General features: G+C 48.7%; 1 protein-coding gene across 2 annotated transcripts in view; it reads right to left on the bottom strand.

Moving 5' to 3' along the window:
• The window catches only part of FAM184B (family with sequence similarity 184 member B), an 856,462-nt gene that overhangs the window by 551,015 nt on the left and 278,800 nt on the right, over positions 1 to 26,647 (bottom strand). For both annotated transcript variants that reach the window (XM_086964049.1, XM_086964050.1), the window contains exons 10-11: positions 24,973 to 25,185; positions 24,709 to 24,862 (exon numbers count right to left, since the gene is read on the bottom strand). In XM_086964049.1, coding sequence (XP_086820175.1) covers positions 24,709 to 24,862; positions 24,973 to 25,185 — 367 coding nt within the window. The remainder of the gene's footprint in view (positions 1 to 24,708; positions 24,863 to 24,972; positions 25,186 to 26,647) is intronic.

The following is a 26,647-nucleotide window of genomic DNA, read 5'->3' as shown; positions in this document are numbered from 1 at the left end:
TGCATCGTGCGAGCGTCGGGGCGGGTCGGAGGAGCGATGACGTCGCTCTGACCTCTCATGCCTCTTACCTGAGGACTTGGAACCTGACGACCGGTGTCCACTCCCGGAGCTCCGATGACTCCGACCTCGCGACCTGTCCCTCGACCTCCCGTGGGACCGGGACCGGGATCTGGAGCGGCGCGGGGCCGACTGCCACAGCTCGAGCCGCTTGCGGGACCGCTCCCGCCTAGCCTTCGACGTCAGGGCCCGGCAGTCGGAGCAGGTTCGATCGTCATGGTCGAGGCCTAAGCACTTCAGGCACCGGCGATGGGGGTCCGTGACCGACATCAGTCGATCGCACTTCGAGCAGGGCTTGAACCCGGGCATCCCTACCGGCACCGATAGAGTCGAAGACTCCAAGAAAAAGAGTGATCAAAAGATCAAAAAGTTCCGTCAAAAATTGACTGAGGGTAGAGCTTCTCCGGATCTGCGCTAGCTGGCGCAGAAAATAGAACTGACGTCAGCGCGCACGGGCGGCGTCTAAGTACTTCGACGACATCATTCCGGCGCTAACGACGCCGACGACAGACACGGAGCCGCAGACGACGCATACCGACGCGCAGGGGTATTGCTACGCAAAAGTTTCCGGATCCAGTCTGACGCCTGGGGATATTCTAAGGTAAGGAATCTATCACTAACGTGTCTATTTCAGATATAGCATTACGTGCATAGTGCTCTGTTGTGACACTTGGTCACAGGGACAGTTATCTAATGTAGCAAGGTAGTGTCTAACATACTACACTCTTGAATATCTCAGGTTTGCTTCTCATGCTCGAGCTGTGAGCCCCTCTATTGTACAGTGTGTTCGATGTCCAAGCTCATCTGTGGAGGATACAACTTGAAACTGTGAGAAGCTGAGCCATCATCAGAGCCTTTAACGGGCAGCATGTAATCTGTTCACAAGGGGCCCAATTCTATGTGAATTTACAGTGTCTAGTGTTACAGCCGCATAGTGCATTCTCTGGCACATATGGCCAGTTACATTGGTATTAGAGCAATAGGAACTTTGCAACAGGTTCCCCCAAAAGGAATTTTGAGAAAGTTGGTTCCCTGACCGGAGAAGACGTTTGGATTTGTTCATTGTTACATCACCTCTTTAGAATAATATTGATATGATGGTAGAGGAAGGGCAAGAGGAACAACAGAAACCCCGTGTGTTCAAAGCGTGTTCTAATATTTATGGGTAAAGGCGAGAGTGAAATAAAAATGCACTGTTGTATGCTTTTATGGGGTAAAATAGGATACATCCAGCCCTGCTTGGGTTGTAGGCGACATGCTGCGTCTCTACCTGATTGGGTGAGTCTTGATCCCACTGCACGCCCCCCTGGTTTGAATAAGACTCTGCTGGCTGGGTTGTAGGTGATACTGTAATGTATTTTCACATTAAGTGTTCTGCTAATAAAAATCGAATAAAAACTAAAATAGGATACATGGCATGGTCCTCCAAACACCTGACCATGCTTCCAGGGTATATCTCCTTGGTAGGACAGTTTACATTTTAAGACCGACTTTTTAAAAGTCACTTTAACTATTTTGCTCTTCCAAAAAATCTATTCTACCAAAGGCATGTTAGACCTTTTCAGGTCTGTACAACAATAGCTTTAGCTGTCTCTCCAACCTTATGTATTTAAAAACAAATCATCATTAAAGTATGCACATATAATGGCTTTGTGTCAACCATCTTCACTCATTAGTCTGTTCCATTGTTATTCAGCTGCTACGTGCATTTTGCTTCCACCCACCACTGCATACAGCATAAGGCAATGGGTCAGCCCACTTCAGCAATTGGCTCTCTTCCAGTGCGTGTACCAGCATGCATCCTTTTCACATGTGCACATCCGCATAAAAAGTAGTTGAATTAAGGGCCAGATGTACAACCGTTTTTAGAAGTCGCAGTCGGAAAATCAGGCAGTTTGCGACAGCTAAAAAGGGTGTAGCATGTACAAACCTTTTTTGCGAGTGTGTAACCTATTACCGACTCGCAAAATAGGGTTTGCAACTCGCTATTAGGAAGGAGCGTACCAAGGGCGGCGCTTCCTAATAGTGAGTCGCACTGGTATGTTCAATTGTTTTGGGACCACAAATGCAGACGCAAACAGTCACAGTTAACACCCTCTTCAAGTAGGTGGTAAGCCAGTCGCAAACAGGAAGGGGTCCCCATGTGACCCCTTCGCCTTTATGAATGTATGCAAAAATATTTTTTAAGAGCAGACAATGGTCCCTCGGACCACGGCCTGCCCTTAAAAAAATGAAAGAAAACTTTCTATTTTTTTCCTTTAAATGCATCCCATTTTCCTTTAAAGAAAACTGTATGCATTTAAAAAAAAATTATTTTATTTAAAAGGCAGACACACACACGATGGTCTCCTGTCCCCAGCAGGCCACCATCCCTGTGATTCTAGCCCATTCCCAATGGGTCCCAAATTGCGACCCTCCTCAAGAATATGCTGGGAATCCGGTTGCAAAACATTCGCAGTTACCACCATTCGCAGTTACCTCCAACTTCATGTTGGTGGTAACCCATTCGCAAATGGGAAAGGGTCACCAAGGGACCCCTATCCCTTTGTGAATGTGGGTGTCAACAGTTTTTACGAGCAGGAAGTGGTCCCACGGACCACTGCCTGCTCTCAAAAAATGAAAAGGTAGGTTTTCATTTTTTTTTTTGAAATGCATCCCGTTTTCCTTAAAGGACAACGGGCTGCATTATAAAAAAAATATATAGCTTTATTTAAAAAGCAATCACAAACATGGTGGTCTGATGACCCCTGCAGGCCACCATCCCTATGAGTGTACGCCATTCCAAATGGGTCGCAAAGCGAAACCTACCTCATTTATGATGACGCAGGCCCATTTGCGACCCACTGTGAATCGCTAACAGTGTCAAACACACTGTTGTACATCACAGTTTGCGATTTCCTAATAGCAAATCCCTAGAATTCGGTATCAGGAAATCGCAAGCATGCAATTTCATACATCTGGCCCTTGATCTGCTATGGCCTTTATCAGATAACCTAATACGGCTTGAGAAAAAAAATGCAGGAAAGATAAAAGAAGATGCCAAGGGTGCTCTTGATACACTCCTAGAACTCCTGGAACGTTCTCTCCTTCAAGATCCAGCAATCTCCCCTTGTAATGCCTGCATTCATTCATATTACACCCATTCTCTTAGCTGCTTCCTGTAATGTCGCCATGAGCAGTGCAACAGTTGTGCACTGATGATGACATGGGGACTTCACGTTAACATGCTCCTTGTGCGCATGACAGAAGCGGGGAGGCAGGAAAGACTAATTCATCTTGGTGCTGAGGAGCAGAGAAGATGCTCTGGCAGCTACGCTAATGAAGGATCCAAAATCCACTCCATGCAGCCTTCATCTGTTTGAGAATAAGTAGTTAAATATAGATAAGACTGAGGAGCCTGAATTTGTACTTAAGTGTGTCCTAGTCAATGCACTCATCAAAACCTCCACCTTTGAGCAGTGTGTGGTATTTCATCCATGCTCTTCTTCTGGTGAAGCGCGAGTTCCCTCATCCCTGTGGCACGTACTAATCTCAACATCACTTACCTAAATGTTCTACATTTGTCAGCTGCTGATGTATTTTGTTGGCTGAGATTGAATAAAGCACTTGCTCGAACTTCTGGTGTTCCCTGAGTTTATGTTGCATCAAGACTGGTAAATTTCAATCTGGGGACGATCCTGGAATCGTGTTGTTTAAGCTGAACACGTCTGCCAGGTTTACAGCTCGGCACGCCATCCGAAAAACATCTTACAGCTTTTTGGGCCAGAAGTATGAAGAAACCGTTTTGCTATTCCCAAATTGTGAATCCTTGCAATTGGCAATTAAGGAATCGCAAAACAGCATGTATAAAAGTGTTCTGAACACTTTCTGTGATTCCCAGTAGGTTGCAAATTACCTACTTCATGAATATTAATTAGGTATGTTGCGATTTGCGACCAATTAGGAATCGCAAAAATCACAGGAATGGTGGCCTGCAGGTCAGCAGACCACCATGTCTGTGATTGCTTTTAAATAAAGCAATCTTTCTTTTTTGTAAAGCATCCCGTTTTCCTTAAAGGAAAACGGGATGCTTTACAAAAACAAAAATGAAAATTTTCCTTTTCATTTTTAAGAGCAGGCAGGAACCTCTTCCCATTAGCGAATAGGTTACCACCTACTTAAAGTAGGTGGTCAAATGCGAATGTTGGGGTGAAGGCAGGGCCCTGCTTGCGCACATCGCTATGTTAGCATAGGCTTATTAAAAGTTTAAACGCCATTTTGCCGCTTTTGCACACGACGCTCCATGTAACTGTTGTTGTAAGTTTGACTGCGTGAATATCTTCACATGAGAATGGCTTGTTTTCAACATCCCTAGACTTACATCACGACCTTGTTCTGCACAGTGAGTGCTGAAGCCTCCAAGGTGATCATAACAATGTTAGCCGTTATTCGGGCTGATCGGCTCACTCTTAGACACAACATGAACGCAGCTGCAGCTAACTGAAATTCTGGAGCCTTTAATATTGTACTGCATGCATGATTTTAGGCACTTGGAGAAAATCCGTTTCCAGAGAGAGAGCTTTTTTAGATCCCGATGTGATTCACCTCTTCTGTTCTTGGAGGTATAGGGTTCCCCATTCAAGCTTAAGAGACCATCTATATTATATAAAACATAGTTCCTAGCTAGGGAGGGTGACATATAAGGCACTATAGGACCTGTTTCCACTATCATTATAATATGATTTCTCCCTTTGTGTTTTATGGAATTGTAACAATGCTGATCGTATTATTTTTCATCATATGCTTGCTTATGTTAGCAAAAATACTGCATCTTAGAGCACGTCATTAAAATAAAAATTTTAAACTTTTCCGTGTCTCTATTTACTCACGTTGTGGACTGGTATGAGACTAAGAAACGAAAGAGTGTTCTTGATTCCCACCATTCCTGAGAGTAACCTAAGTCGCATGTTCTGGGTTGTCTAATCATTGGTATTAAACACATGTTACGATACCCCTGATGAAGGGAATAGATTTTCCCGAAATGCATTGGGTGTTGCCAATAAAATCGTGACATGTGGAAATGCACACTCCTTCCTCGTTCGTGTTACCTTTTGCAGTACTAAAGACTTATGAGTAAAATAAATTGATGCAAAAAATGGAAGAAACGGTTAAAAGTATGCGAAATAAACAAGAGTACAAAGAAGAAGGATTGAATATTTTGATTTATTGGACTCATAATAGTCCAGGACCAGGCTGTGCAGCCGGAAGGGTTCCCAGAATGTGGTTCCTCTGTTTAGTTTACATTGTATGCGCAATGGGACAGGGCGAGGACCGTGCTCGCACGCCTTTACAAATGCAAAGCATTAACTAAGACGAACATTTAGATGACTTCAGAGAACTATGAGGTGTGCATCACAGAACTTTTCACAGTTCTGTGTATGAGCAGAATCCCTACAACAATGTTTTGTGACCACATTTCGGTCGCAAAACAGCAGTAACCCACAGACCTATGTACATTATGAACACTTTGTGATCTGCATGGTACATGTTCTTTGCAGCAGGCACATTAACCCTCCGTGCTAACTTTCCACAAGTCAAAACTTCCACTTGCCAAAACTCCATCCCTCTCTAGGAAGAACATTAATCACTGGAGTTATCATGACATTTTTATTGTTGCTGAAAATTGCTTGAGGCCAGGAAGGAGGCAGCAAGTGCTTTAAAAAACATGTTATACTTGCAACCATGACGCCCCCACCCGAAGTCCGAGCTTAGTGTGATCTCACCAGTAGCACCGCGCTAGAGCCTCCCTGCTCAAGGGCCCTGTGACCTCAATGCCAGAGTAACTGTTGCTCTATAGTGTTCTGCTTCGTAGGCCTGCCCAAAAGACTTGAGGTGGGCTTCAATAGGAGTTGTGGTGGACAGGCCTTCAACGTTAACCCACACTTGCCACCGCTAGGGTCCACCTGCTGGTGCTAAGACATCAGGGCTTCTAAGGTCCTGCAGGGCCTTCTAAGGTGTAGCATGGGAATGTGCTCCCTCAGGAGAGTGGTCTGGTGGACTGGTCATGAAGGCTGAACCTGGTTCCCCGGTTCCAAATAAGGCATCTCTGACCATAGTGCCACATCCTCTCCTCCACTGAACACCATACTGCCCACTGAGAGAAACTCCACTGCCTTCAACTACAACCCGATTGCGCCCCGCTATGAACACCTGGAAGAGACTCAATTCAAATTACGCAGTAGATAAGAGCAATATATTGCCTAAATAAAAAGTGACACCATCCTGTAAAAATCAAACACTCATAGGGAATGCAAGGTTAAGTAAAGCATGTGAAATGTAAGAAGGAAAAAATTGGTTACCTTTACTCGTTTGCACTTATTATCCAGAAATCAATAAGTACTTTTGCATGAAAAGTTAAGGACATGACTGCAGGGCCGAAAGGAACCCGTTTCAATGTCCATTGCTTATATCTTTACAAAACGGTAGCAGTATGGTTTAAAAAGACCACATTCGTGAATACAGAGCTGTGGTATGCATTTTGTTTTCCAATCCATCCATCAAGCAAGTACTGCAGTTTATCCAGGAATGGTGCACTTCCACACCCATGGAAAACAATGCTGTTCAGAGAAAGACAAGAAAACAAAAGTAGCGCTTCACTAGCAAACTCTGTAAGTGGCGCTAATGTGTTTTGGGCGTGACGAAAATCTGTGTGAAGACTCTGTCTTCCTTTCGTTATTTTTCACAATTTTACCCTTTTATTTCTCTCCATCCCGAGGCTGCACTTTGAAAGTGAAAAATGTCCGAAAAAGAGGACCTTTCCAGCAAAAGTGTTTTTATTTTTGGTTCCATTTCACAGGGGAATAAATAAAGGAAAGAGGGAGTAATGGCTACAAGGCCCAGGGAAGGGGGCCCCCACACCTGCCCTTGCAGCTTGCTCTAGTGCTTAGAGACCCAGGGAAAGGGGGCCCCTCTCCCCTGTGCCTCGAAGCCGTAACAAGGCATTTTGTAAAACACTGCCCTACCACGGCAATTCTACATACATTTTAAATGTACATTCCCATCAAAAATATGGGTGATGCAAAAGTTAATTAAAGCCAGTTGATCTGGCTGCTCCCTCCTCCCCTCACACACCTCTCCTTACCTGTGTCTGGCTGCTCCTGGAAACAAAGGGGCCTTCTGTCTCCTAGCAACAAAATGCCGAAAGGGTATGGACGGTACTGAACAGAGGTGCTGCCCCACAGGGCCGGCTATAGGGTGGTGCGATCGGTGCCACTGCACCGGGCGCTGACTTGGGGTGGGAGTGCCATTTTTTGCAACTATATTAACATTTTAAAAGCATCTGCTGCTGCGTTCCTGGCCTCCAGCAATTTTCAGGTATCACTTAAAATGTCAAGATTACTTTGGTGATTAATCATTTTCCTGGAAAGAGTCCGGAGGTTTTGAATTATCCTAAGGTAGCGCACAGTGTTAAAAGGCCTGCTGCTAAGAACGTGTAGCATGCAGATTACTGAGTGCATGTAATATACATAGGTCAGTGGGTTACGGCTTCTGTAAAAGAGCTCTTTTTGTTACTCGTCATTTCTAAGTCAAAATCCTAATATAGAACATTGAGCTTTTTTTTATGTTCAAATCTTTTTATTAAGGCCCCGTAGGCGGGGTTAGCTTGATAGTGACATAAACACAGCAGTAACCCTACAACCCTGCCAGGGCCGGCCGCGTCAAATAAAATGCATAGAAACAACGTAGGGGCATACATTAATGCAATGTTCAGCTATAGTGGAATGCCTACAACCCCAAAGGGCCGGCCGCGCACTCCATCGCCATATGCGCTTTTAGCAGTCACTTCCGTTGATCGCTCAGCCCCAAGGGCCGGGTAGAACCCAGGAACAAGAACTATTGTATCCTCAGGACCAAACGGGTCCAAACAGTAATGCAGAGTCATTAAAAGAGACAGCAATGAAGGGCAGAGAAAGGAAGGAGGCGAAAAGAAAAGAATGGAAGGAGAGAAGAAAGTAAAGGTAGTAGGGCCTAGGAGGGCAGAGCCGGCTCGCCAAATCTCCGCTTACATCTACAGCCTCCAACACGTTTCGCAACACACCCTCTGGAGTCAGTATGAAGGGGTCAGTGCGTCCTCTACCAGATGCAGTGTCCGCAGCCTAGGGGGCATATGACGCGCATGCTCTACTTTGCATAGGTATTTCACCAGAGGCTGCCACACCTTATTGAAGCGTGCGTCGCGGGCCTCTAGCCTAGCCGTAAGGAGCTCCATTGTTAAAACATGCCAGAGGCGCACGAACCATGCCGCCACGGGTGGTGCCTCTGACCTTTTCCAGTATAGGGCAATGAGCTGCCTGGCTGCCCCCAGCATTTGGAGCGCTATCATCCAGTCATGTCGGGTGAGCGCCAGAAACCCTGTTGGTTTGAGCCCCAATAAAATTGTGCTAGTGGCATCAGGCAGGGGAAACCCCAGAACCCCCTGATATGGCTCAAGACCTCCTTCCAGAAGATGGTTAGTGATGGACAGGTTCACCAGATGTGTAAGAAATCCCCAGTCGCGGACCGGCACCTCCAGCACTCAGGAGAAGAGGCCGGGAACATTTTGTGGAGACGCAGCGGCGTATATTACCAATGGGTCATCATTTTGTAAGCGTTTTCTTGTTGTGGGATGCTACGGTAAACTTTAGGTATGTCGCGCCATAGCCGCAGCCACTGCGCTGGCGTGATGTCAGTGCCCGAAAGAGAGTGCCAACGGCGCTGGTATCCATGGGAAGGCGGTGTTTGGGGGTGCTGAAGGATGTGATATATTTTCGAAACCAAGCCTTTTGAGTCAGTGAAGTAGCGAGCTAACTTCTCGAACGGGGTGAAGGTGCGAGTGGCTGCCTGATAGGTCTCGTCCGTCATTACCCAATGCCTCAGTTGGATATACTGCATTTCGGCATCAGGTGGTAAGCGGAAGTCCTCCCTACAGTGCGCAAAGGATTTAAAGGTGCCCCCATCAAAGAGGTCCGCGAGTACCCTGCAATTGCTCTGGGACCATCTGCGGAAAGCTCTGGCGCGGAAGGCTGGTGGGAACCACGGATTCCCCTCAATTGGAGTGTGCGGTGAGGGAAAGGTGGTGAGGCCCCGACGCACTGCCACCCGATCCCAGATGTCCAGCACCGTTTTCGTCGGCACCGCTATGTAGGCGCTCGGAGACCGCCCCGCCTTGTGGTTCCACGCCAGATCCCAGATGGTATGGCCAGTCACGGCTCTATCCATGTGAAGCCATCCCTTCTCGCTTTCTGTGGTACCCCATTCGACTATGTAGCGAAGGTGGGCAGCCCAGTAGTACTCCACCAGGTTGGGGCACGCCAGTCCCCCCGATCATGGGGAGCCAGGAGAAGTGCCTGTGAAAAGCGGGGCTTCTTACCCACCCAGACAAAATTGGTTAAGTCCCTTTGCAGGGTTCGTATATTATGCAGCGGGATGGGAGTGGGCAGGCATTGAAACAGGTATAGTATTTTGGGTAGGATGGACATCTTTATCGCATTAATTCTACCCAGCCAAGATGGTATAAGTGGCTTCCAGTTCCGCAGGTCCTCCAGCACCGCTCGTTGGTAATTGCTTCAGTTAGCCTGCGTCCAGCCCTCGAGCGAGGGGGTAAACTGTAAGCCAAGATATCGGATGTGTTGTGCTGTCCAGCGGTAGGGTGCTAGCTGCTTCAGGCAGGGAATTTCTGTCTCCGGGATGGTGAGGTTGAGCGCCCAGGACTTGTCGTGATTGATTTTCAGGCCTGAGACGCGTTCGAAAAGGCAGAGCGTGGAATGTAGCGCTGGAAGGGACTCTCGGGGCTTCGTGAGTGTCAGGATGAGATCGTCTGCGAAGAGTGCTACTTTAGTATTGAGACCTCCCATCAGAATACCATGGATGTCAGGGGCCCGGCGAATCATATCCGCCAATGGCTCTATCGCCAAAGCAAATAACAGAGGCGAGAGTGGGCACCCCTGCCTGGTTACCCTCCCTATAGAAAACGGTTCCGTGAGCTGTCCGTTCACCCTAATCCTAGCCCGCGGCGCAATATAGGGTACCATAATTCTAGCGACCATCTTTGGACCGAGGCCAATCTTATGGAGGACTGTCCTGAGAAAGGACCTGTCCACCCGGTCGAACGCCTTCTCGGCATCCAAGGAGAGGAGACAGGCCGGGATCTGCCAGTGGTGGGCCTTGTTGACAAGATTCGCCACTTTTCGTACATTGTCAGCTCCCTGTCTACCGCGGATAAACCCCACCTGGTCGGGGTCTATTAGACCCGGCATGTGGGGTCCAGTCGTTTCGCCAGTACCTTAGTGTAAATTTTAAAGTCGGTGTTTAATAGGGCATTCGGGCGGTACGACGAGCACATGGGTGGGTCCTTCCCAGACTTCAGTATTAAAGCGATTTCAGCCATCCCCATGTCTAGGGACGGTCCCTGTGCGTCTGTGAAAGAGTTAAACAACGGGAGCAGGTGAGGTCCCAGCTGCTCCCGAAATACGCGATAGAAGGACAGTGGGAGGCCGTCGGGCCCAGGCGTTTTCCCCAGGTGGAGCTCCTGCACCGCAGAAGCTATCTCCTCCTGTGTGATCTCATCTTCTAGGAGTCGGGCAAACTGAGGATGCAACGTAGCGCCGCCATAGTTCTCCAGCACTTCCTCGATGAGCTCAGGGGGCGGTCTCCCTTCTGTGTAGAGGGCCGTATAGTAGTCTGTCTCTTGCCGCCGCAACCCTGGTCCCGCTTGGGAGTTGCACATTCGTTATATGTGCCTTAGCAGCTCTGGCCCTCAACCGTCTCGCCAGCATTTTCCCCACCTTATCTCCTCCCTTATAGTATTTTTGTTTTAAGGCCACTAAGGAAGTTTCAGCCCTGTTGGCGCGCAGCATCCTGAGTTGACCCCTAAGGTTGGCCAGATGTCTCCTCCATCGCTGGGTGGAGACGCCCTGGTCCTGCGCCTCTGCCCTCTTCAGATCTTCCGTCAGCCTGTCCTCCAGCACTCGCGCCTCTCGCGCCCTTGCTATCGAAAGAGACGTAATGTGGCCTCGTATCGTTGCCTTGAAGGCGTCCCAAACCACTGGGAAGAGCGTCTCAGGCAGGTCGTTATGTTCGAAGTAGGAAATGATGGCCCCTCGGATGTCCTTGACATCCGCAGCATCCCGTAAGATGCTCGGTGGGAGATGCCACTTCCGTTCCCTGGGAGGACCAGCTGCCGGGTCTTGTATGAGCAGTTCGACGTGAGCATGATCGGAGATTGAGATATCAGACATTTCTACCCCTAAGATGTCACGGGAGAGATCAGGGGATATGAACAGGAAGTCGATGCGGGAGTAGGAACGGTGAGCGTGGGAGTAGTACGAGTATTCTCTTTTATCTGGGGAGAAATAGCGCCATGCGTCAAAAAGCCCAAGGTCTGCAAATTGCTTACGGAGTTCTGAGGACATTGCCCCAGCTCCATTAAACGAGCCCTCACTCATATCTAGCTTCGGATCCCAAACTAAGTTCAGGTCCCCCCCACAATGAGCGAGGAACCGTTCTGCGGCACATGTTCTCTCAGGAGGTCTCTAAGGTAGCGGTCCTGCGCCTGATTGGGAGCATAAACGTTACACAGGGTGAGACGTCACCGTCCCACCTCCACACCCACCCTGAGAAAGCGCCCATCACCACCCCGGAAGGGCCTGTCTTCCCCCGCCTGATGCCAGCCCTGCACAATATCGCCACCCCCGCCGTCTTTGTGTCTGTAGCCGCCCAGAATTGAAGGGGGTACTTTGGGTGAGCCATGCGCGCGGTGTCAGCTTGCAAAAGATGAGTCTACTGTAGGAATATAATGTCTGGGTTCTGGCGGACAAGATAATGCCACACCTGCTTGCGCTTATTAGGCGACTTAAGGCCCTTGACGTTGAAGGACAGGCTCTTCAGGGGGCCATGTGCTCTCTCAGCTGCATTAGATGTCATCAAAAGCTGCTGTTATTCCCCTCGCCGCTAAGCGATTCGTACCACTCACACCACGGACCCGAGTCCGCACCCACTCTCTCCCCATCAACACCCAGCACCCCCTCCCCAGGTCCCAGTTAGAGGTAAAGAGAAGCAGGAAAGCATACAGCGGGAAATAAAGGAAGGAAAGAAGAGAGAAACAAGAAGCTTGCAGCCAAAGAGGCCGATCACTCAAACAAAACAATCGCGGCCAACAGGGCCGAAGGTCTCTGACCCCATTACAGGGCATCCTACACCCGCAGGTTTGGACGCTCTCCGGGATGTCACTCCCTAGGGGGCAGTTAAGGGGGGTCATGGTGTTCTCAAAGAATAGTTGGGCATGAGGCTCCCACCGCCCCGACCCCCGTCACTGGAGTCAGGGTATATAGCGGGGAGATTCCCCACATCACGACCCAGAGGTCGGCATCAGGAGGCGCAACACCACCACATCAAAAGGAAGGCAGCACCTCAGAACCCGCTTCAAGGTGTGAGAGAACGCCCATCAGATTCAGTCCTATCGCCTTCGAGAGACCGAATGTGGGCTATAATGTCCTGTTTGGCCTGACTGTGTGAGGCTTCCGCCACAGGGGGAGTGCGTCGACGCCTCTGCACCGTGGTCCAGTACGGGCCAGCCGGTGTCCTCTTTCGACTGGGAGGCCGGGTCGGGCTCGCCGGGGGCGATGGCGGCATGCGGAGAAGTTGCGCCGCCTCAGTGTAGGATCTCAGGACTCTGCGTTTGCCCTCCCACTGCAAAATGAGTGCAAATGGATGTCCCCATTGGTAGGCAATGTTCATGCCCCGCAGTTTTTCAGTCACAGGTCTGAATGCTCGCCTTCTCTTCAGTTGTTAGGCGCCAAGTCCTGGAAGATCTGAATCTTGTGGCCCTTATATCGCAGATCTGATTGGTCACGCGCGCTCTTCCATATTGCCTCCTTCTCCACAAAGAAATGCACCCTTGTCAGAATGTCCGGCAGGAGTCCCGGCCTCCCTACAGGAGCCGCCACCCGGTGCGCCCGATCTAGAGTGGGGGGCGACGCATCTGCATCCCCCTGGACCTCATGGAGGAGCTGTGCCACATAGTCCATGATGTCCTCCCCTTCCTCTCCGAGTGGAACTCCCCGGATGCGGAGGTTGTTGCGCCGGCTTCTGTTCTCCAAGTCCTCCTGCTTGAGCTGGAGTTCGATGTTCTGCTCCTCAAGGGCCATCAGAAGCTGCCACAGGTGTTCCTGATCTTCCGTACGCGTGTCCATTGTTTTCTCCAAACCATCGATCCGGTCCCCAAGCTCCGTCACCTCCTTCCTGAGTTCCGTTACACAGGAGTGTACCTCAGACTGCAGTGACCCTATCTCCACTTTCAGCTCAGTCATAAAAGTGGCCATGAAGGCCTGCGTGACCGGCGGGGACTCCGAGACAGCCTGGGATGGGCCCCACCCCGGCTGCAGGCGCTCCCGTCTTCCCCCACATGGCTACCACAGTGTTGTCCTTGGGGGTCGCTGCCGGATCGGCCTTGGCGCCTTTATTAGAACACGTCATCTCCCCCTTTGGCTGAGTAGCTCGGATGAGAATCACGCCCCTGTTCGGGGAGCGGGTTGGGTCCCCCGCAGGCAGGGGTCAGCCACAGCAAAACCACCGTAGGCCTCTGCACACGACCTCCGGGCTGGACGCCAGGCAATTGCAAGGGGGGGCAGGCCCACTGGGAATTCCCCACTGTCCAGAACGCCCACGGGTCAGAGGCAGCGCAGGGGGTCAGGATCACCCAGTTCGCCCGAGGGGTCCCCGGTGCAGTCCTCAGGCCTCCCACTGTACACGCAGAATCAGTGCAGCTCACCTTAGTGTTGAGACCATGTCCATCGCCGCAGGATCACCTGGGGACCACTGCCGATCGCTGCAGCTCACCCTCCCTACGCCCGCCAGTCAGCCACTCTTCTGAGGCGCAGGGTTGTCTGTCCAGGGACTGGCCACAAGAGACCCCGGGGGTAGGGCCACCAGTCTATCGTCCTGTCGCTCTGTTAGGGCGCCTCGCACCCCTCAGGCCGCCCCGCAAGTCCACCACCTACCCCAGGCCAACTCCACTCCACTCTCTCTGGCACTCCTCGGCAGCACACAAAATGGTGGGCACAGCACACCACGGGCTCTCACCTCACTGCACTGTTCATCTCCTACTATCAGGCCGGATCCGCCGCCAGGGATCCCCCGTCAGGCCGCCATCGCTCTCCTACACCTCCTCGGAAACATGCGCCGCCTGGGTCATCGGCTGAATCAGGCGGCCAGGTCGTCGCCGCAGGACTCCGGGCACCTCCAAGATGGCGGGTCTCCGGGCACCAACTCCTCTCGGTGTCCGCAAAGCTCCCAGGTGTAGCGTGTCGCCTGTTCCCGGGCACCCGCCAGAACAAGCCACCATGCAGAGCGGCCCGGGTGCGCAGTCTCCCCTCCTTGTCAGGGCTCACCCTCGGCGCAGCAGGAGCAGGGGTCACCCCCGCCGGGATTCTGGGACGGTGGAGCGTCGCTCCCGATGGGCCGTCCGCTGCCGCCGAACCTCCCGTTGTCCGCTCTTCGTGTGGGCCGCCGGTCAAGCTCCAGACCGCAAAGCACCCACACCTCAAAGGCACCAGAGCTCTGTCCCCGACGGGATGGGCAGGTCACCGCCGTCACCGACCTCCGGCCATTCAAAAATGGCGGGCCCCGGTCCCAGCCCTCGGAAGCAGGTCCCCGCTTCCCCCAGCGCCCGTATGTCGTTAAGGCTGCAGGGGAGAGTCTCCGGTCCCCGCTAGCAGTGGCCGTCAGCCAGGGTGTCTCGGGGCCAGTCGCTCCGTCTCTCCAGCCGATCGCACCCGTCGATCGGCAGAGGCCGGACCTGCCGCCACCAGTCTCCCAAAATGGCGGGCGCCACTCTTGAAGGTCCGCTCGTCCGCTCCGAGCTTCGCTCCGCAGCTGCAGCTTGTGCGGGCCACCAGCCGGACACTCGATCACAGCGTGCCCACACCTCTAGAACACTCAGGGGAGAGGTTAGCGACCCCTGACTCGGCTTAAATAGCAAATATAGGCCGGTGTGGCAGCGGGAGCCCCACTAGAGCAAGTCCGCTCACATCGCCGCTCAAGCCACGCCCCCGAACATTGAGCTTTTAACTGTCATCAAAAAGCTGCATGCAAACTGCAAGGTATATGTTAGCGCTATAAGTTTTTTGCACAGTCTTTCATTATCCTAATCTTCCCAAAAGGGTTCATTTGGGTAGAAAACAATTCTTATTATTAAAGAGAACCTTTAAGAATGGTGTTACGTTTTAAATTCTGAATTTGTGCTTTTCCAGAACAAGGACTCATAAACTATATTGCCTACCAGTATCATTGACATGTCACTCCTACACTACACCTTGTCATCATGTCTGATGTAACAGTTCCTATACACTGATTTAAACACATATTATTGTGAGCTGGGAAACGCTTGTCAGTGTTCTTTCCCATACATAATAGCCGTGGAGCGTTCCGAGCTTCGATTGCTGAAACGCACGGTGTGCTTCCAAAGCGGCATGTACTCATTGAACACGGATACACTTGTGCGCATGTAGTGCCATCTAGTGGTGTTTTGTTGAACACTGTGTGTGTTCCAAAATAGACGCTTCCATGTTAATCGGTTTCAGCTTTACTCAACGATTGGATCTTTGCTTTACTCAACGATTGGTTCTTTGCAGAATCAAGTTCAACATAATGGATGCAGATCACTTTTGATATTGAATTGTTTATCAGGGATGCGCACACCTGGAATTATCATTAGAGGACATGTATGGTATTCACAATACTTCGGGAAAATCGCCGTCACGTTTTGCAGTTTACAAAAGCAAAATAAGTATCATTTGTTATTCTTTCCACTGGGTTCTTTTGCCTGTTTCAACCAAGTCTCTCCGAAATTTTTAGATTTTGCGTTACTAGTGATTTTGCAGTTAAGTATGGGTGTTGTTAATGGTCACTAAATAAAAAGCAGAATATAACACTATCACCAATTTTCTACAACACCCAGAGCCTTCGTTGAAATACATGGAGAAAGGTGTTTTTATGGTCTGGCTTGAAAACACACCTGTCGCCAGACATTTATATGAGCAACTGGAGTCAGGAGTACGTTTGATTGGGCAGAAGTTGTGTGCCCCCACAAAACAACAGTGCTCGCCCTCCATGCAGCTCTTATCATTTTATTTACTTATCCAGCTGGCTGAGTTTGAACTTTCAGAGGCACACACATAACACTGTAAAACTATTAAAGTGTTTTAGATAGGCAGATAATTTATGGTGTTTGTCTTTCTCTGGCAGCAGCATCGAAGTGAGGATGGCTGTCATTAACCTTAAAAATGTCCCTTGAAAGTGAAACTTTCACTTAACCTTTTAAACCACAGCAATATTATTCTTCAGTTCTTTACTTACGCATAAATACCCATGTAATGCTTCACATTAGTATACATCATTCCTTTACAGGAAGACCTATTGGCATTGCCAATGCTTGTGAAATCATGTGTGTGTGGCCCAAATTACGTTAATTTTACACTGTTTTGGTGCCGAAGGTCAAGTCGTTTTGGAAGATTGACCTGATTTAAGCACAGATGAAGCAACTGGTTTAAATGAATTTGAAATTTCTATAAAAAAATTGATCTACATTATTTACCTAGGTTAAGTACATTCTTAAAAAGATAGTACTTTGGTAAGAGTTAAGAGGAAAGATGAGTTAGTTGAAGAATACATAACAGTGCTGAGGAAATTAGCAGCCACATATACATTTGGTAATGTATGTGAAGAAAGGAGAAGAGATCAGTTGGTGCTACATTGCAAGTCGGGCAACACCAGAGAGGATGATGCATGGATTATTCCAGCTCACAGCGGAAAACAGTCTCTAGAGGTCCAAAACAACATCAGGAACCTCTTTGCAGGTCAGAACTCCGAGCAAGGAAGTTCAGGAGAGCTGGTGGTGAAGTCTTTGTGTCCCTGAGACTTCAGAACAGGAGGCAAGCTCAGTTTCAAGCCCTTGGAGATCTTCCTCAAGCAGGGGACATAGCAAACAGCAAAGTCCTTTTCTCCTTTCCTTGGCAGCAAGTAGCCACTGCAGGTCAACCCCAGACAGCAAACAGCACAGGGGCAGTATTTCTCCTTAGCTTCTCCGGCTCTTCTCCTTGGCAAGGTTCCTCTTGATTACCCAGAAGTGATCTAAAATTCTGGGGTCTGGGCCACTCTTTTTATACCCCAAAATCCTTTGCTCTCTGAAGGCAGAGAGTGTCTGTACCCAGCCAAAACCAGTTCTCTGGGGCACTTTGCAAGTGCACAACAACCTCCATTGTCAGTGTGAGGCCAGGCTACAGACACACCTCATTGTGGAAGCCAGGCACAGCCCTATTCAGGTGCTGGTGCTACTCCTCGCACCACTCCAAATGCAGACCAGGCCTATTCAGCCCAGCCCTGACTCATCAGGCTCTCTGGAGCCACTGCTCCTCCCCAACCCCTGACACTGCAAAGCTAGACATGCAATACGCAAACCAAGCAGAGTCAGCCTAGATGGCTAAGCACGAAAATACATACTTTCTAAAAGTGGTATTTTCAAACACAGAATGTAAAAATCACCTTCACTAAAAAATCCATTTAACATTCTGAGTTCAGGCATATCAAACTTTATTTTTCTACCTTGTTCCCAGGGACAGTTATGTTTATAAGATATTATAAACAAACTCCCCATTCTGTCCTAAGTGGAGCAGGTAGTCTTGCAATAGTGGAAAACGAAATTGGCAGTATTTCACTATCAGGACATGCCACACACATCAGGCCATGTCTTACCTTTCACATACAATGCACTCTGCCCACAGGGTTACCTTGGGCCTACCATAGGGGTGACTAACATGTAAGAAAAGGGAAGGTTTAGGGACTGCACTTGCCAAGTCGACATGGCAGTACCAGACTGCACACACGCTCTGCAATGGCAGGCCAGAGTTTACATTTACAGGCTGCTTACGTGGGTGGCACAACCAGTGCTGCAGTCCACTAGCAGCATTTGATTTACAGGCCCTGGACACACACAGTGCACTGTAATAGGGTCTAACTAGTAAATCAAATATGACAATCATGGAACCACCAATCCTTAACAACAATTTACAAAGGGAGCACTTGCACTTTGGCACTGGACAGCAGTGACGTGCCCAAAGCATCTAAACCAGCAAAACGAAGTCCAACACACAGCAAACACACAGGAGGCAAAAGGCAAAAATACAGGAGAAACCCACGCTAATTGTGCCAGATCTAACAGTATGGTAGAGCAGTTGGTATGGTAGGCCAATTGACATGACTGGAATAAATCCTTACAAGAGAGGTTAGTTAGTTATAGGTTGTCTCCTCACACTATAACTAATAAGTCATAGTTCAGAGGTAGAAGGCCACACACGGTTTAATCTGTGGATGGATGAAATGGAGGAAGGGGTGTGTTAATGTGTCATGTAAGGATGCTCGAGGGTTGTAGAGAGGGAAAATAGCCAAAAGGAAAACGTATTTTGATTAAATCAAAACGGTTAAGCCTGCACATGTGCAAATTGGTGATCTTGTTAAAAAAGCATGCACCTGGTCGGTGGAAGTCTGTGGATCTGTGCAGGTTCAAGAACTTTCCATCTCTAACAAAAGAGAGGGACCCAAACAATCCAAAGGGACTGGGTACCAAAAGACAAACTGTCAAAAAGATTTTCCCTTTGGATAAACTTATATGTTGACCACAGTTCAAACCTCAACATGCATACAACCTAATAGTTTCAATACCACATACTAGAAGCAGGAAATGATAAACTTAATACAGTCATACAAAAAATTTACATTTTATTTTGGTAGGTTAAAAACAAATATGTGAATTAATGAAACATAAATATGCACACAAACTCAAAAGGGGACAGTGCAGAAGGGAAATTATCCCAATAAAAACAAGAAAATACACAGGGTTTTTTGGATAAGTGAGTCCTACTCCGAGTTGCACGTTTTTACATTGACAATCACTGGAGTTTCTTTGTTCAATTACTCAGTGTATTTTCATAAAAATGCATCGACGCGTTTCGGTTTAAGGCAAATAATTCCAGGCCAAAAACCTTTCTCAGGATTAAAATTTACAGTGTCCCATTAAAGACAAAGTATCTGAAAGTAAAAATACACAATATCAAGAACTTTCCATCACAGAAATTTGAGGAAAATATGTTTCCCCCCCCCCCCCCCCCCCACAAAGTCTGACGTTTCCAAGGGATTCTAGATAACAGAGCCTAGTTAGAGCCACACAAGTTACCCAATCCTGGATTCCCCTGGGTGTCTAGTTTAAAAAAATGTATAGGTTTGCTAGGTTTCCGTGGGTGCCAGCAGCGCTAGGACCCATAATCCACAGGTAGGCTCATTCCGAAAAAACAATCAGTGCTAAGTGGGCTTTCTGCCACCCTGGGGAGGGGGGAATCAGGGGATATTGGCACAATATGCCCCCAAGGGGGGAGAAAGACTGTGGCTATTTTGGGGGGGGGGAGGGCGGGGGGACATTGGGATGCCCCTTTTGGGCAGCCCCCACCCCTACGTTTAAAAATGGCAGCATAATCGCTGATGCCTAGTGGGCTCTGTCCCCCCCCCCCCCCTCGCGGAAAGATCAGGGGTTTCTGCCCCCATCTGCCTCCTGGGGGGGGGGCAGAAAGACTGTGCCATTTTTTTTGGGGGGGGCATTGGCATGCCTATTCTGGGCAGCCCCCACCCCAAACTTTCGGAACAAAAATCCCTGGTGTCTAGTTCACTTTCTGCCACACCCCCCCCCCCCCCCCCCCCCCCCCCGGGCAGATAAGGGTCTACTGCCCCTATCTGCATCCTGCGAGGAACAGAAAGACAGGCATTTTTTGGGAGTGTCGGGCTTTCTGGGTAGCCCCCACCCCTATGTATATATATAAAAAAATCCCTGTTGCATTGAGGGCTTTCTGCCCCCCAGGGGGCAGATCAGGGGCTCCTGCCCCCATCTGCCTCATGGGTGGTGCAGAATGACTGTGGCATTTTTTTTTGGAGGGGGGAGCACTGGCATGCCTATTCTGGGGCAGCCCCCACCCAAACTTTTGGAAAACAAAATACCTAGTGCTTCATCTGCCTCCGGGGGTATGGGGGAACAGAAATACTGTAGCATTTCTTTTTTAGGTGGGTTGGGCAGCCCTCACCCCTACGAATATCTAAATTTAAATGTAGTGCTTATATAGCGCACAAATCACCCCCAAAGGGGTCTCAAGGCGCTGTACACATACCGCTGTGGAACCCTCCCTGGCCTTTCCCTGTGAAGTGCCCACTCCTGGGCACCACCAAGGTGAAGCCAGGCATCCTAGCGTTGTTGGGGCCGTTGTGGAGATTAAGCAAGCTATTGCCCAGAGTTGCAGAGTGGGACCCATGATTAGAATAGGCACCGAGGAGAGAATTATCAGGTCCGGGGAAATTGAGCCCAAGACCCGCCAAGGCGGGAATTGAACCCTGGTCCGGGCCAGACCTCTGCATCAGGGTCTGCCGCTCTAACCATTGAGCCACTATCTAAAGTGCCTAGTGGGCTTTCTGCCCCCATGTGCCTCCTGGGGGGCAGAAAGTATTTTTCCTTCTCTGGGAGTGCATTAGGATGCCCAATCTGGGCAGCCCCCATCCCGGGCCTGAATTATCCCTGGCGTCTAGGGTGCTTTCTGCCCCCCGGGGTGGGCAGATTGGGGGCTACTGCCCCAACTGCCCCCCAGGGGGGCAGAAAGACTGTCTGTGGCAATATTGTACGGGGGAGCAAAGGCCCCTTTCCAACAATACCTCTCCCAAGTGTTTCAGTGCTCGGGGTTGAGATAGCTCTATGAGCACTGAAACCAAAACTAAGTTTCAGTGTTGTTTTCAATGTAATGAAGGCAGCGTGCCATGCGCAAGATTGTCTTTACATTGAAATCCTGAAATGGGCCTCGGGAGGTTGGGAAAGCTCTTCCCCACCTCCTGGGGCCCCAGAAGAAAAAATGAAATCCTCCTGCTGTTTGCAGCAGAGGGATTTAGTGCACCTGTGCACATGACGGAATGGTTCCGTCATGAGCACTGTAAGCACTGGTGCTCATGACGGAACCATTTTGTTATGAGGACCGAAAGGGTTAAAAGAAAGCTGAAAGAGACCGAACATTACTGAAATATACCATGATCACACACAGAAACGCTTCTGGAGCAGTATTACAAAGTGCTTCAGGGAGCAAAAGGCATTTATTCCCATCTTTTGCACCATAGCCTTCTTCTGTATTAGGAACTGTAGATGCTCGTGGGGATCTCTCTGTAAAGTGTGCATCCACGTAATCTCAAAGAAATGTTCACCTTTGCCCCTGCAGCCACCTTGTATTATGGATGCGGGGCAGGGCAAATAGGCTAGTGGGATGTGCACTGACTGCACCACATAGAAGATGTGCCCTAAGGGCATCCTTTGAGGGTAAGCCCTCAAACATTCCCCTGTAAGCTCTCACATACTGCACCCAACTGCAAACGGATCTCATCCCGTTTACAGGCAAGAGTATGTGCCTGGACTATGGACAGCACTATTTTATCATACAGAATACTCTCTTAGTCTGCACTACGCGTTTACAAAGTGGATGCACCTTGCACAGACTACTAACATGCCCTTTAGTATTGTAATACAACCCCTAGTGTGTAAAAAAGCAATTTAGACCACAGTCGGCCTAAGGAAATGTTGAATGCTCCTGAACTTTTGTAGTCAGTCTGTACTCAGTTTGCTGATATGGTCACTAAAAAGTCCTATAAAAAGTACATCCATTTCTGTGGACATAAACATATACATATGTCCATCTTCAACAGTGATCACAGCGTAGATTTCAGTGGGCATCCCATCCCAATGTTCGGTTTCTAACCATGAGGTCAATAGCTACTTAAGTTCACCTTGAACCTTAAGGCATGTGTCAGGAGCTTGAATGGACATATTTTCTGGAATTGGTGCCAGGTGCGGGGTGATGTGGGTCCTCTTTGGCAGGTTGAGGATAAGTCTGGCTGCTGCGTTCTGGATCCTCAAGATTTTGGTGGTGGTGCCTGCATAGAGTGCTGAAGCAAGAGGATTAGAAGTGTAGGAGACTATGTTGATGTCACAGGCTCTGAGGATGTCTGCAAGTGGTGTCATGTTGATGTTGAAGACGGTTGGATTGAGGGAAGAGCCTTCAGGTACGCTGAAGATGGTGTGCTTCAGTTGAGAGGTGAAAGGATGGAGACTTATTCTCTGGGTGCGCCCAGTGAGAAAGGAAGCAATCCATTTGAGCGTGTTGTCTGTAATGCCGATCTGTCATAGTCGAGTGATGAGTGTACAGTGGGAGACGGTGTTGAAGGCTGCAGAGTGGTTGAGCAGGATCAGGGCGGCTGATTCTCCTCTGTCGAAAAAGGTATAGATGTCATCTGTTGCTGCGATCAGTGCAGTTTCTTTGCTATGATTGACTCTGAATCCTGTTTGTGAAGGGTCCAGCATGGTTGTTGTTGCTCTCTAGGTGTTCGGTGAGTTGGAGGTTGACAGCCTTCTCCAGGACTTAGCCAGGAAGCACAAGCAGTGAGATGGTATGATAGTTCTGGAGTTCGCTAGGGTTTGCTAATGGTTTCTTGAGGAGGGGACAGACCTTTGCATGTTTCCAGTCGTCTGGAGAGGCGGATGTTGTGATGGAGGTGTTGAGGATGGTGTTGAGCTGGTGGCTGATCTCATCTTTTACCAGGGTGAAAAGTCGGTGTTGGTAGGGGTCGGTCGGTGCTCCAGAGTGGATAGAGCACATAAGGGTATTTGTGTTCGGTGTAATGAGCTGTTCCCATGTGGAAAGTGGGTGATCGGTGGTGATGGTCGATGGGATGCTGAAAAGTCCAGTGGGTTAGGGATCAAAGTGGCTGTATATGGTTGCTAACTTGTGAAGGTCGTCTGTGAGGGAGTTGCAGAGTTCCTGTGAGGATGGGATCGAGTTTTCAGTGGCAGACAGGGATGTCAACTCTTTTACGATTGACAAGAGTTCCTTGGTTTGGTTGGTGCTGGTCTCAATCCGACATGTAAGTGCATCCATCTTCGTGGCTTTGAGCTGTTAATGGCAGTTGTTGAGGGCCGATTTGTAGGTGGCTCAGTTTGTGTTGATCTAGCTGGTTCACCACTTTCTTTCCAGTTGTTTACGTCTGTTTATTTGAGCTGAGTTCTGGGGTGCACCAGCTGGCTCGTTTGTTGGATCTGTGCGTTCTGGCAGGTTTGGTGGGTGTGACTTGGTCGTCGGCACTGGTGTTCCAGGTGTTGAAGTTCTCTACTGCCTGGTTCGGGTCTGAGGTAACGTTGGGTTGGACGATGGTGAGGGCTTTGGTCCATTGACACTGAGTGACCTTTGTCCAGCTGTGGAAGGTGGCGCTGTGATGGTTGGGGGTGATGCGGGTAGGTTCGGTGATGGTGAAGTGTAAGATGGATTAGTCTGACCAGGTCAGTTCCCTGGTGTGGCTGTATCTGATTTTGTTACTGAAGATGGGGTACAGCGTGTGTCCTTCTTTGTGTATGGGTCTGTGAACAATTGTTTGAGGCTGTCGTTGTCCACTCGTTCGAGGAGGTCTGTGGAGATAGTGTCTGTGGGGTAATCCAGGTGGAAGTAATAGGGCGTCTCCTTCTCAACCCACTGTAAACTCATCATGATAATTAGCAAAGACAATTGACATCTTGTTAGTAACCTGATATACCAAGTAGACACCGAGTTATTTGGCAATCCCAAGGCTAACATGTCATTTCTAGGAGCTACATGGAGAATCAGACCCGCACTTGCGAAATCCACTTCCCTTGTGATTGATGTACTCCTATAAATAGTGTACAGATAACTAAAGTTTACCCTTCCCAGAAAGGCAGAGATGATAAACAGCCTTTACGGACTGATGACTTCTCGATCAGAAGATTTTCCCCCTGCCATCAACAAGAAGACTTTTCAAGCCTTGTTTTCTTATTGTGGCAGTAGTCCCAGCTTCCTACAGGCTTCACCACATTTGACAACAACAGACAATAAACGTCTTTTAACCCCTTCGACGCTGATGACGAGCTGGGCTCGTCATGGCGTAGCCTCCTCGCACGCTGATGACGAGCCCAGCTCGTCACGTAAAGTGCGTTTCCGCAAAACCCAGCGTGCGAGCGGAATTCCGCTAGCGCGCATGGTGTTAATAGAGCAGACACATATATTACATCTTGTAGGTCGCTACTCTTGAATGTTTTCTGTGAGTTCTGGAATCAACATGGTTTAAACAGAGAAGGATCAGTTGCAACTGGGGACTCGGCTGCTGAAGACTGCTTGTGTGTTTCCAAATAAGCTTTCTTGAGTTTTTCTACAAAAAAAGGCCTGTAGAACTGAATCAGCTACAAGAAGTTTATCGGTGCACAGCAAAGATAAAGAGCTACCTAAATAGCCAAGGGGCATTGTCAAAATCTACCGAAGTGAACCTCATGTTCTATGGTGATTTATGCGGAGGTGCGCACACCTTCTAACCACTTAATACTTTAGTGATCACCTAGGCAGTTTTAGAAAACATTTATTCGCCAACGACATGGATGAGTATTTGAAGCCCAGTTAATAGTCATCCACATGTCTACTATTATTGTTACCAGTTTTTGAAAATGAAGGATGATGCCCAAGAAGCACAAAGAGAACTGAAAGTCCTATCAAAGACAAAAACCCATACCTAAATGTGCTGTTTGCTGCTTTAGTGCACGATCCCGTTCAGCCTGCAGTTCGTTGTTCGCCTTCTCTTCCAGGGTCTGCATTTCTAGTCTGTGAGACTGGTTCTGGAGTCTCAAGCTTTCAGCTCGCTCTTTTTTGGCCCGTTCTTCCATCTCCTGCAATGATGAACAATAACAAGAAAAGAGAAGTTGATATTTTTCTGACAAGCTGAACTATTTCCACTACATTAGAAAGTTACCCGAAAGGTGCGCCCCTTCTGATGTACCTTTATTTCCTGTCTTTTGCTTTTTTCCAGATTCTTCAGGGCTCGCTGATGAGTGGCTTCTAGCTGAACTTTCACAGTCTGACTTTGCTTGATGCTGTCTTGGAGATCCTGGAAAAGCTTTTCTTTCTCCTTGTTGGTCTGTACTGTTAATTCCCTCAGTGCTTCTTTGGACCTACTGCTCTGCTGTTCCAAAGTCTGCTTCAACTGAGCAATCTTCAAATAAAATTGTAATTTACACTTGTAAGTATTCACTGCACCATATCTGGGAAATAAACTCAACAACGCAACACTGCAGAAATATAACCATAACACATGGCAGTTTATTAAGCAAGACCAACCATTGCCTCTGTAATGTTCCACCTGCTCTTCTCATACACAATAAGATCAACATTTGAGGATGTAAAGGGCCAGTAATATCATACACCAACAGGCTAAATTACTACATCTCCTAATCTTACTTCTTAAGCAAGATACATTGATTTGACACATTTGACAAGCCTTTTGGAAAACCAGAAGGTAAACATCTTGCTAAGAAGTACGGTAAAGGTGAATAGCTGCCATTTTGAAAAGATACTTGTTTATCGGGGTGCAATACTTCTACAGTAACTTAATCCTACTCTATGTACTGGTTCTCTCCTATTCCTAGCCTGCAGGAAGATTTTGAGAAAAAAGGGGAAAGGCAGGAGACGAAAAAAGGTTGTAACTTAAGCAAATGTATTTTTAGGACCACTTGGCCAAACTGTGCATCGCTTTAAGAAGCATAAAAAGTATAAAGCGTGTAGAGTGTCAGTGGCTGGCCTAAATAGTCACCTTGCTGATATCTCTGAAGGGCGTAGGGCCTGCAGAGCATGAATAGAGCTGTCTTTGTTCTGCTGACTCTGGTGGACATTTCAGGAAGGTATCTTATGGGGCATCGTTTTTTAGGTTTCGCCTGGGGCACGGAGCTCCTAGCTCCGCCCCCAGGAGAAATCTTTAGTTTTCAGTATGGGGGACTTGAATCCGCCCTCTGTTCCATTGGCTAGCTCCATAAATGGAGGCTAGCCATTGGAACAGAGATCTGCCCGTCATGGCCGGACCAGATTCGTGTGCGTTCCTGCATTTCTTTCCATCTCCACCCTTTTTGCATCGTCATTGGGCGGTGGGCGGAGTTTCGTTTTTTTTGGTTTTTTTGCTGTTTGTTTTCCTCATTTCATGCCGACCACGGCCGCCGGAAGAAGTCCAGGTGAGTGCGTTCCTCCCCCCCCTCCCGCTGTCCATGTCTTTCCCGCCCCCCCTGTCCGTGTCTTTCCCGCGCCCCCCCCCCCTCCCGCTTCCGTGTCTTTCCCGCCCCCCTCCCGCTGTCTGTTCCTTTCAGGAAGGGAGCAGCAAAAAATAGGCCCATTACAGAGTGGACCTTGAGGGCCACAAATAAATTGAATACATAAAAGCATTAATTTCCATATAAAGAGGTTAGAAGAATCTGCAATTGTGGTTGCATGCATAGAGTGACCTGATCCTTCGTGCAAGATTCTCATTGGATCATTGAAAACTTGCCAAAAAGACTAGCACGCAACCTTCCTGAAAAGCCTCATTTGATCTCACAAAACGTTCGGCCATGCTTGAAAGGCGACACTAATCAATCATTTCATTGTGATACCCTCAAAGATGTATCATTGGTATAATAGAAAATGTTTTA

The sequence above is a fragment of the Lissotriton vulgaris genome, chromosome 3_2, assembly GCF_964263255.1.
Source record: "Lissotriton vulgaris chromosome 3_2, aLisVul1.2, whole genome shotgun sequence".
NCBI classification, from domain to species: domain Eukaryota; kingdom Metazoa; phylum Chordata; class Amphibia; order Caudata; family Salamandridae; genus Lissotriton; species Lissotriton vulgaris.
The sequence above is the reverse complement of the archived record's forward strand: the minus strand, read 5'-3'. Positions and strand labels throughout refer to the sequence as shown.